Here is an 11,338-nt window from a genome sequence, read left to right on the forward strand (position 1 = left end):
GCATGTGGGATCCTCCCGGACCGGGGCACGAACCCGTGTCCCCTGCATCGGCAGGCGGACTCTCCACCACCGCGCCACCAGGGAAGCCCAGCAATACCATGCTTGACACCACCTTCTCCCTCACTCCCCACATTCAATCCATCCCCAGGTACTGACGACTTTCTATCCAAGAAAAATTTTTGGACTTGATTGACTCTCTGCATCCACTACCGTCAAGAGTCCACACCAAGGACAAAGACTTTAAGATCAAAATTCTTAACATGCCCTCGATTGTCCGGCTCAGCCTCTTCCTCTCCAGCTTTGGCTCTCTGCTGTCCAGCATCACTGGCCTGCTTTTGGTTCCTCGAAGACATCATGCTCTCTCTTTCCATCAGGTGTCTGCACGTGGTTCCCCTTCTGCCTGGACCCTCCTTCCCCTACCCTCTCAGTCTAATTCCTTTGCCTCTTAGGTCAAATGTCATGTTCTCAGAGATGCCTTCCTTGACCCTCTCTCCCTACCTCCTAGTCCAGTTTAGGTGGTGCTCTTGTGTGTTCTCAAGGCACCATTCACCTTTCCCTTCATGGTATTTATTACGTTCGTAATTTTATTCTTATCTGATTTTCCCCTTAGACTGTCAGCTCCATGGGGACAAGGACACAGTCTATTTTGCTCGTAATTATATATTCAGTGCCTGACAGTACCTGGTATATTAGGTGCTCAAAGCATACTTGTTGAATGAATAAATGATCAGATAGTTTTTTTTTCTTAAGGAAAACACTACGTTAGAGTATTAAGAAGAGGTAGGCAAGAGGGTATGTTATCAGAGCAATCAAGGAAAAAAGGGGGTGTGTGGCCTAGATTAAGTTTGGCAGCAGTGGGTAAGATGCAGTGAAATGAACGGATTTGCAAAATACTTAGGTAGTGGATGTAACAGAACTTGGTGACATAAGATGTACAGAGTGAGAGAGAGAGAGATTAATCTAGAATGTTGCCCAGGATTCCAGCTTGGGTAGCTGATTGGAAAGTATCCATTTCTGAGAGTTGAAGGAGGAACAGATTTGAAAGAAGGCGTAGAGAGGGAACATAGGAAAGATAATACAGCTTGGGATCAGTAAGTCTGGAAACTCCTGTTGGATTTCCAAGGGGACGTCATGAGGCCAGCTGGATATTGCGTCTGGAGTTCAGGAAAGAGATCTGGGCAAGATGTATAAATCCGAGAATCATATATATATATATATATATATATATATATATATATACACATATATATATGTGTGTGTATATATATATATATATATATATGTGTGTATATATATATACATGTATATATATACACGTATATATATGTGTGTGTATATATATGAAATTTGAAGCCTTGAGAGTGAATAAAGGACCCAAGGAGAAAGTGCAGAATGAGCAAAGATGGCCCAGGAAAGAACCAAGAGCCTCACCAGCATCTAAAGAGAGGGGAAGGAGGTAGCAAATGAGATTGAGAAGCAGACAATGCTGCAGGACAGAAACCAGGAGAATGTTTCAAGGAGAGTTGACACACACCACTAATACTAGAAAATGGAAGGGGGATAATAGGAAAGTGTCCATTGGAGTTGGCCACATGGACATCTCCAGTGACCTTGGCTTGAGCAGTTTCCGTGGGTGCCAGAGACAGAAGAGCGAGTGAAGTGAATTAATGGGACGTGAGGAAATAAAGACATCAAGTGTAGACGAGGTTCTGGCTTTAAGGAGTGGAGAGAGCTGGGCCTCTGAGGTACTGGGAAAGCAAGAAACGCACAGGCAGATTCAATAGGTTCGAAATATCCTCTGAATTGGCAGCGGGAAAACTGCTCCTAATGGGTGCTCCTGCCAGTGCTAGGCCTCCTGGCCGAGGGGGGGCCACAGCGGCCCCAGGGCACACCCCTCGGTCGCCGAGGGCAACAGAATGCGGCTTGACGGATGCAGGCCTGGGACCCTGCAGGAATCCGTGCAGCCTCTGAGCTTACCTCACCACACGTCCTCTTCCCAATCCTTGACCTCCCCTCCCCCATCCCCTAGTCCCCATCCCCCATCCCCCCACCGCCCCTCGCTTCCCTTCCCCTGTTCTCGCTCCCTATTCATCCCGGAGAGGCAGGAGGTAAAGGTCGGGGAGGGGACGGTGTGAGGACCTAAGTAGAGTCCGACCTTGTAAGGGGGAGAACAGGAGGGTAGTCGGAATACGCGGTGGGACGGCCGCGCGCGGGGATGGGGCCTGGCGGGGCGACGGGCCACTGGAGGCCGGGATCCGACCGCCCGGGCTGGGTCCCGGCAGGGGCAGCTCCTACCTGCGCGGGGAGGCCCCAGGCCCAGGTGGCGGAGGTGGCTCAGGCTGCAGGGCTCGGGCTCCGCGGCGGCTTCTCCATCACAACATCCCCCGCCCAGGAGCGCGCGGGCCGCGGGGCCGCGCCCGGAGCAGCGGAGGCGCGCGCGGGGCAGCGGGTGGGGGAGGGGCGCCATCTTGGGCCGGGCGCTGGCCGGGGAGCGGGAGCCCCTCGGCGGCGTCACTGGTGACAGCCGAGCGGAGGGCCCCTCCCTGCGGGACCCTCGGGCCTCGATGAGTCCAGCGGCCCGAAGCCCCTCGCCGGCCGCCATCCCTGCGCCCGGGTCCCAGGGTTCCAGAGCGCTGCCCCAGCCTCCGCCGACCCCCGCCCAGCCCGGCACCGCCCTCCACCACGAGGCCTTGTACTCACCCTGTGCGGCCCACAGGCCCCCGGCCCCGCACCCCGGCGGGGCGACTCACCGAGGGGTTGGAGCGGGAGCGGCTGTGGCAGTGCCAGGGCCGCGGCCGCGCGGGGAGGGGCTCCGAGGAGGCAGCCTGCTCTGCTCTTGCGGCAACACTCCGTGACGTCCTGGTGGAGAAGCGATGAGGGCACCGCGTTGGTGATAATAATAGCTCTTATTTAGTGGCCGCTTACACGGTGCCAGGCTCTGTGTTAAACCCGTTATATGCATTCGTCCTCACATCAGCCCTGTGAAGTCGCCACTATGATCATCCTCAGTTTTCAGAGGCAGATGCTGAGGTTCAGAAAGGTAAAACGACTTGCCTGCAGTCACAGGTAAGTGGGGGAAACAAACTGGAACCCAGATGTTTCTTAACACCCTACCACTGCTGCTGAACATGAAACGGTGACACCAAGGCCTTGCAGATGTGAAGAATGAATCGCTCCCTGGTGGAAATTCACAGGAGGGAAGGAAGAAGGGGGAATGTGGATGAAAAGTGTGAAGGAAGGAATGGTGCGGCCCAGTGTTGCACAGACTCCCTGGATAGTGAGGTAGTTCCCAGTGGTCAGGTCAGCGGCACAGAGGCTTTCAAAGATAGTGAGGGGGAATATTACCATCCAGAAACCCTCTCCTGGCTCATTCCTCTAAGGCAGACGAATTAATTTATTGTAACTACTAACTACTGAGCAGCTGACTCAAGATGCCCTCAAGGTACCTAAAACTAAAAATGTCCAAATCTAAATTCATTGTCTCATCCCCTTTATTGGCCTTCTAAGAAGTTTCACTGGGGTGAAAAAGAACCCTCTCCCGTGCATGTGTGCACGAACACACACACACACAAACACACACACACACACACACACACGACTGGATGCAGCTCCACTTTATCCATCCCAGTGAGTGGCACCACCATCTACTGCTTGCCTAAGCCAGAAGCCTCAAGGTCATCTTTGACTACACTTTCACTTGATTTGAGGTGAATATAAACGTTTTAACTTTTTGTTATGGAAAATTTCAAATATATATAACTTAATGAGACAGAACAGTATAATGAACCCTCATATACCCATCATTCAGCTTCAAACATTATCAACTCCTGGACAAGAATTTATTATGAATTGACAAACTTCTATGCTATACGAATCATGTACCAAGTCCCAAGCTAAGTCCTAGGGACCCAAAGATGAATCAGATTTGACTGTCACCCAACCTGGAGAGTATAACATGTGACCTTTGTCCTTGAAAGATGAGTAAGAGTTACCCAGAAGAAGAAAGGTGTCCTCATTCATTTGATCATCCTCTCTCAACAAATCATTATCATGTGGGAGGCACTGTCCTTGGTGCTAGGAACTTGTAAAGAAACAAGATTGAGTCCTTGCCCTCAGGGAGCTTGAATAACAGGGGAAAGAGATATTAAACATATTAGAAATGTGATGAGTATTTTGAAGATGTACATGATGCTATGTGAATGGACTAAATTTGGTCTGGGGAGGTTTGGGAAGGCTTTCATATGGAAGGGCACTTATGTGAAGGGAAGGGGTGAAGGAGATAGAGGTTATCCAAAAGAAGAGAAAATGATTCCAAGTCAAAGGGGAAATACAATAATGGGTGGCCAGTATGGGTGTGGAGAAGAATGGCATAAGGTGAGGTGAAAAGGTGGACAGGTACCAAATCAAGGAGGGCCTTGTATGTTAGGCTTAGGGTTTTGGACTTTAAAAGCGCAATGGAAAATCAACATAGAGCTTGAGGCAGGGGAGGGGCATGTTCACCCTTGCATTTTAGATCACTTCTGGCTGCTAAGTGGAGGATAGATAAGAGGAGAGCAAAACTGGCAGGGTGGGGACCAGTTAGAAAGCAATTGATATAGTTTAGGTAGGAGATGACTACAGTGGTGGGAGTAGGGATGGAAAAAATTGCGTAGGTTTAATAAATGTTCAGGAGGTAGAATTCACAAAAACTGGTGATCAATTGATTGACTGGCTATGGTAGTATAAAGGGAAGGATGACTTCCAGATTTCTGCTTGAGCAAATGAAAAGAATCCAGAAATATCACTCATTTACAGACAGCCCACCAGAATACTTGTCTTGCCAATCCCATTGAACAGAATGGCTTCAATATCCACGGAAGTCTCTTCAGATAATCAGAGGTTCGCAGATAGGATGGTCAGGATGGGGAGAGGAGTCTAACTAGCTAAGATGAGAAAAGTAAAGTGTACAGTTCAGGGGAATTCCCTGGTGGTCCAGGGGTTAGGAGGCTGAGCTTCCACTGCAGGGGGCATGGGTTCAATCCCTGGTCAGGGAACCAAGATCCCACAAGCTGCGTGGTGTGGCCAAAAAGAAAAAAAAGAAAAAAAAAAAAAACAGGAAACAAAAAAATAAAGTGTACAGTTCACACACAGTGCAGTGTGACACACACACCATCTTCCTGAATCCCTGATCTCCTAGGTCTGCAAAGCCTCCTGATCAGTGGGGAGTCAACCTGTGCCCTTCATCCATCCCTTCTCTGTTGTATCACATCCCCCTTCTGATGCTTTCTAGAGCAATCAATAGCCTATGAGCCACCTCGGTTGCTATGTGTGGTTTTGACCAATGTGGGTCCCTCTGAGGCAGCAAACTTTTTAAATGATTACCTTGGACCTATCAGGAAAAACTTGAATTAGAAGGAAATCCATCCAGAGTCATTAACCAAGAGTGCTGGCTTTATGCTATTTGGTTTGCTAGATCAGCCCGGTGGACAACTGCATTACCAGGCGGTTGGCACCAAAATCACCTGTAGGGAAGAATAGAACTTACAACTCAATTAGCGGCAAAGACACTTTTGGAGCAAAGGCAGCCTTTTCTACCACTACATGTAAATATTGCTTTGATACTGTAATTTTTCTTGTAGTTGATCCAATAAACCCTCTTTCTTCAGGGTGGTTGTTATCATTTGGGAAGTCCAAAGGAGTAGAGCCTTCCTACATATTATATCGCAATGGAATTCGTTAATCAGTTGCTAGTCCTGGCAAGGACTCTTCCTCAGCACGCTTCTTCAACAGGACTGTTCTAATACACTCCCAGGAAGAGAATATAGGATGAGAAAAGAAAAGGATGGAGGATTGAACTCTGGGAATGCCAGCATTTGGCAAGCCAGCAGAGGAAAAGAAGGCCAAGAGGAAAGCTGAGAAGAAACAGAGAGTAAGAGACGATCAGGAGAGAGTGATGTCATAGAGGAAATCCAAGGGAGGAAAGACTCAAGGAGGAAGACATGGTCCACAGCATCAAATGCACTGCCCTGAACATAGGAGGTACTAAATGCATGGACGGAAGAAGCATGAGTTGGCCCTTTTCTGGGGGTCCTTGGACACAAGCTAGAGGCTTCCCTGCAACAGAGCAGATGGGAGAAGAGAAGAAAGAGGAGACTTAAGTTCTCCTTTCTCAATAGAGAGGAGGAAGTTAACCTTGAGTATCCAGCAGAGTTGCTGGGTAACTGTTTAGACACCTCTAGCCTCCCTGACATGATGCAGGGATGGCCCCATAGGTGACACATGGACTGAATAAGGCCCAGAACTGAGACTCTGGCCTTGTTCTCACCCCTCAGACTGAAGGAGGAGCAGCCATCCCATGAGGAGAACCATCCAGACATCTTCCGGGTTGGAAGAGAAAGCTCAAGACACTCCTTGGAGGTGGACCCCACGGCCCTGGTGCCTGGCCCCTACCTTGGTTCCCAGCCCCAGCCAACCTCAAGTGCTGGGTGGACCCTGATCGAAGGGGCCCAGGTCCATCCCCTGCTTCCCTTCCTAGCTGTTGAGGCTGGGAAGGAACCTGAGGCAGTTCAACTGAACCGCAGGGGCCTGGTGCCTATTGGGAGCCACTCTGCGGCCTGGCTTCCCAGGGCAAAGCTTGTCCATCTACTCTTCTACCCATGAAAGAGCAGGGGGCCACCAGGTCAGGAGGGGCTGACCCTAAACCAGGAGAGGCCGTGGGCCAGAGTGTGGGTATCCTTTCAGGCCCCTTCCAGAGTGAATCCAAGAGATGGGTTGAGTCCATACTCATTGTCACTGGGAGGTGTCTAGTATTATACCCATTTTATGGAAGAAGTCACTGAGGCTAAGATATGGAAGCTCAGGATGAGGGCCCCCTGCTAGAGTCTGAGGCTATTTTTTTGAGCCTAAAACAAACAAACTTTCAAGCTCAGGTGGGTTGGAAACGTAGAGGAGGAAAAGGGTCTCACCTGAGACCCAGTTGTCTGTAGTCCAGGCCAATCCCCAGTTAAATGGTTGTCAGTAAGTTTGGAGCCTCAAGCCTTGGTCATCTTATGACCTGAAAAGAACAAACCACTGCAACCTCCACCCAGACGACGTTCGCTGGCCTAGATGGTGCAGATACCCAGGGGACTTGGCCAGCAGGACCCCCCAAGGGCTGTGTGGCATTTTGCAAATGTGTTTCATGGTGCCACCTCCCCGAATCAGGCCTTTTCCCCTTTCCCCAGCTTGCCTCAGGTGAGTGAAAACACTCTGTTTTCATTCCACTTGTTTTGCCTAACTCATAGCAACCAAAGACTTGTCTTCTGGAGTGATGCTCCCTGAACCCCCTGGACCTACAATTTGAGGGCCCCCGCGGCCCTCCGTGGCAGCACCGAGCCAACCCACTTTGCACAAACGCAGCCGCCTCCGGCCCTATTTTCCCAATGTCCTGGGGCCAAGCTGTGGTCAGTTATTAGCAGGTGGGGGCAGAGTCTGCTCTGCCTCTTACGTGCTGGGTAGACACAGGGCTTCCTTTCTCTACTTTTGTTCCTCTGTTTCCCTCTCTGTCTCAGTAGTCTGGAAGAAGTCAGTTTGTGACCGGGGTTCAGGAATCACCTGTGCAGAAATGAGGTCTGTCCCTGAGCCCTCCCCTCCCTTGTCTCCCGCAGCCTATTTAAGAGCCTCAAAAGAGAGGTTACGAGCTTCTCAACTCAAAGAAAGAAGTGAGATTGTTCCACAACCAGGGCCCTTTGATTCAAGCGAGGAAGCACTCTGGCTTTATTGTAAGGAAAACCAGGGGAAGGAGCTGGGCCAGACTCACATCAGCAGCGCTGTCAGTGAGGGCAGCCCAGGAGGCTGTTTACTTTCTGGGGCGGGGGAAGGGCCTTGGCCACATTCAATTTCTCCACGTCTCTGTAGCAGTACAAATTGGGGCCTTGGACGAGGTACAAGCCGAGACCATTGGCGGAACACGAGCTGGGGCCCAGAGGCTTTTCCGTACACAGGGCCGCGTCAACCCTTTCATGGGGCCAAGGAAGCTCTGTCCACGTGGCTTGAGCTCCTAACTTCAGGTCCAACCACCACAGCTGCCGTCCTGGGAAGAAACACCGGACATAACATGGCTTCCACGTCGTGGGGATCCTGACCTGGCCCTTCTCACGCCATGATGGGGGTCTGTGCCATGGAGAAGTAGCAGAACGAGCTGCCCCTCAGCACCCGACACCCCTCACCTGCCATGACGTGGAGCCGAGAAGACCCAGGACAGGTAAAGGCTGCATCCACAGTATCAAGGTTGATCCCGTGAGGGCTCCCGAATTCCTTCTCCAGCCGCCTTGGATAACCATCTACTAGGATATAGCCTCCCTTTGTCAGGAAGATATATACCTGGGTGCCCTGGAGGACAAAGGACATTAATCAGCACAGAGCTGGGTATTTTCCCAGTCTCCACCTCAAGCGTCTCTCCCAACACACACCTGGATCAGATAGAGCTTATCATCCCAGGAAAAGGCAGTATCCACTGTTGAAGGACCATGGGGCCACAGATGCTCAATGGGCCAGCTATGCCACCCGTCCTGGCTGGTGTCCAGACGCCAGTAGTGGGATCCTGTGGGGTAGCAGAGGTACCTCTAGTACTGGTGGTAAAAGGCCAGGCAGTGATGAGGCAAGCGACAGAGGCAGGGGTGAGTCTCGAGAGGGAGGAAAGAATGCATCCAGAGGCCAAGAGGGAAGAGGCCACGTGAGGAGTTGAGGAAGACTTGGTTGGCAAAGTTGGGCATTGTGACCTAATTGGAATCGGAGTCAGTAGGGGCCTGACGGAAGGGCGAGCTTGGAGAACAGCGGCCAGTGGCCAAGTTGCCAGGTGAGGCCAATGTCATGGGGTTCAGTGGGGTCTCCTCATGCATCTCAGATGTCTGTGTGCAGAGATGCTACAATGAGACAGTGGCCAGTTCAAAGGGAAGCACCGCAGCAAGCTTCCCCTGGGCGTTCTCACGCTGTCTGTGTTCTCTAATCCCTTGAGGTGGTAGGAGACGGAGGGAGTAGCCAGACCAGCACCCTAATTTTCCTCTCCCCTTTTCATAACAGCTTAGTAAAGGAATTGTCTAAACTCTCATTTACCCTTTCTTCCTCAGCCCACTTCACTTACATTCCTGTTGCCCTTTTCCATTGAGATTTCTCTTTTCAAGGTCACCAGTGTCCTCCAACTTTGCCAAATCTAATGTCTTCATCTTACTCTACCTCTCAGTGGCATTTCACTGCTCACAGGTCCCTTCTTTTTTTTTTTTTTTTTTTAAATAATACACAATGTATTTATTTATTTATTTATTTATGGCTGTGCTGGGTCTTCATTTCTGTGCATGGGCTTTCTCTAGTTGTGGCAAGTGGGGGTCACTCTTCATTGCGGTGCGCAGGCCTCTCACTATCGCGGCCTCTGTTGTTGCGGAGCACAGGCTCCAGACGCGCAGGCTCAGTAATTGTGGCTCACGGGCCCAGTTGCTCCATGGCATGTGGGATCTTCCCAGACCAGGGCTCGAACCTGTGTCGTCTGCATTGGCAGGCAGATTCTCAACCACTGCGCCACCAGGGAAGCCCACACAGGTCCCTTCTTTAAATATCTTTTTTGGATCTTGGCTCTGTGATTCCAGACTCTTCCAGGGTTCTTCTTAACTTTCTGACTCCTGTTCAGCCTGATATCTATTATTGGAATCCCCCAGTTTGGACCTCTGCTCTATCTACACTCACTCTCTTGGTGATTTCACCTAGTCCAGGGCTTTAAACACCATCTATATACTGATGACTTTCGATCTGTTCTCTTTGGATCTGATGGACTGCTGCTTCGAGTGTCAGGCTCAAACTCAGCTGCCTACCTGACCTGTCCATTTGGGACCATTAGACACCAAAACCCTAATGTGTCCAAACTTATTTCTGCCCCCACCAAACACACACAGACACACACACAGAGACACACACACACACACACACACACCTCCTTCCCTAGTCTTTCCCAATTTTAGAAAAAGGAACCACCAGTCACCTAGTTTCCCAGTCCCCAAAAGCCAAGTCATTCTTGAAACCTCTCTTTCCCCTTCCCCACTCCGATCAATATCCAAGGCATTGGTTAAATGCTATGGGCCCGACTTCCAGAATACATCGCGATGACCCCTCACCACCTCTGCTGCTGTTATCCCAGTCCAAGCTGTCATCACCTCTAATCCAGACAGCTGCAAGAACTCCTCGCTGGATTCCCTGCTTACACAATTGTACCTCTGTGACTTTTTTAAAAAAATAAGCCATGGGCTTCCCTGGTGGCGCAGTGGTTAGGAATCCGCCTGCCAATGCAGGGGACACGGGTTTGAGCCCTGGTCCGGGAAGATCCCACATGCCACGGAGCAACTAAGCCCGTGCGCCACAACTACTGAGCCTGCGCTCTAGAGCCCGCGAGCCACAACTACTGAAGCCTGCGCACCCTAGGACCTGTGCTCCGCAACAAGAGAAGCCACCGCGATGAGAAGCCCGCGCACCGCAACGAAGAGTAGCCCCCGCTCGCCGCCAACTAGAGAAAGCCAGCGCGCAGCAATGAAGACCCAACGCAGCCATAAATAAATTAAATAAATAAATAATTAATTTAAAAAGAAAAGAAGACAGATGCTTAAAAAAATAAGCCAGAACATATCACAGCTCTGATCAAGAGCCCTTCCCGGCTTCCTTTTACAGTTGAAAATCCTTACCAGGCCCATGTAATCTGGCCCCTGCCTCCCTCTTTTCAAGCCACTTACCTGGCTCTTTCTCAGTGTGTCAGCCACACTGGCCTCCTTTCTTGACCCCTCAAAGTATTTGCTGTCCACCCTCCCTAAGATGCTTCTCCAGTGCTTTATGTGGCTAATTCCTTTTGATGACTGAAATCTCAGCTCAAAAATCGTCTCTTCAGAGAAGGGGCCCCTAATTCTCTTCACCTCTATCCCATTATCCTGTCTTATTTTCTTCACAGCTCTTGGGGGACACTTAACATTTTTTATTTTATTTTTTAAAACATCAACGACTCATAAATTCATTTATTCTAGCTTCAAATGGTATTTGAGAATAAGAAGCATTCTGATCTTCCCAGAACACATCACAGCTATTAACACTGCCTGAAAGTATTCTCTTTCATTTTCTTTTTTACTGCCCTCTCTCCATCTAGCAGGCTCTCTGAGGGCAGGTGTCTCATCTGCCATGTTCACGACTGTACCTCAGTGCCTAGAAAAATGCCCAGTGCCTATCAGGTGCTCGATATTTTTTGGTGCTCGAAAAATAGCTGGTATTCCCAATGCAGCCACAAGTTCTCCTTATGGGTATTAACTGGGCAAGTCACAGTAACTACATATCCACCTTCCCCTCCTGCTGA

General features: G+C 50.1%; 2 protein-coding genes across 4 annotated transcripts in view; both read right to left on the bottom strand.

Annotated features, from left to right (window-relative positions):
• Positions 1-2,823, bottom strand: part of APBB1 (amyloid beta precursor protein binding family B member 1) — a 24,370-nt gene extending 21,547 nt beyond the window's left edge. Inside the window, exon 1 of one of the 3 annotated variants that reach the window (XM_007459806.1) lies at positions 2,296-2,372. The gene's annotated coding sequence lies outside the window, so the exon portion shown is untranslated. Of the gene's footprint in view, positions 1-2,295; positions 2,417-2,700 lie in introns of those variants that run through there. The other 2 variants (XM_007459807.1, XM_007459805.1) reach the window with 2 other exon arrangements.
• A 4,967-nt stretch (positions 2,824-7,790) lies between these two features.
• HPX (hemopexin) overlaps positions 7,791-11,338 on the bottom strand; it is a 9,317-nt gene continuing 5,769 nt past the window's right edge. The window contains exons 8-10 of the mRNA XM_007459815.1: positions 8,430-8,560; positions 8,187-8,349; positions 7,791-8,050 (exon numbers count right to left, since the gene is read on the bottom strand). Coding sequence (XP_007459877.1) covers positions 7,791-8,050; positions 8,187-8,349; positions 8,430-8,560 — 554 coding nt within the window. The remainder of the gene's footprint in view (positions 8,051-8,186; positions 8,350-8,429; positions 8,561-11,338) is intronic.

This window comes from Lipotes vexillifer, unplaced genomic scaffold (genome assembly GCF_000442215.2).
Source record: "Lipotes vexillifer unplaced genomic scaffold, Lipotes_vexillifer_v1.1 scaffold61, whole genome shotgun sequence".
NCBI lineage: Eukaryota > Metazoa > Chordata > Mammalia > Artiodactyla > Lipotidae > Lipotes > Lipotes vexillifer.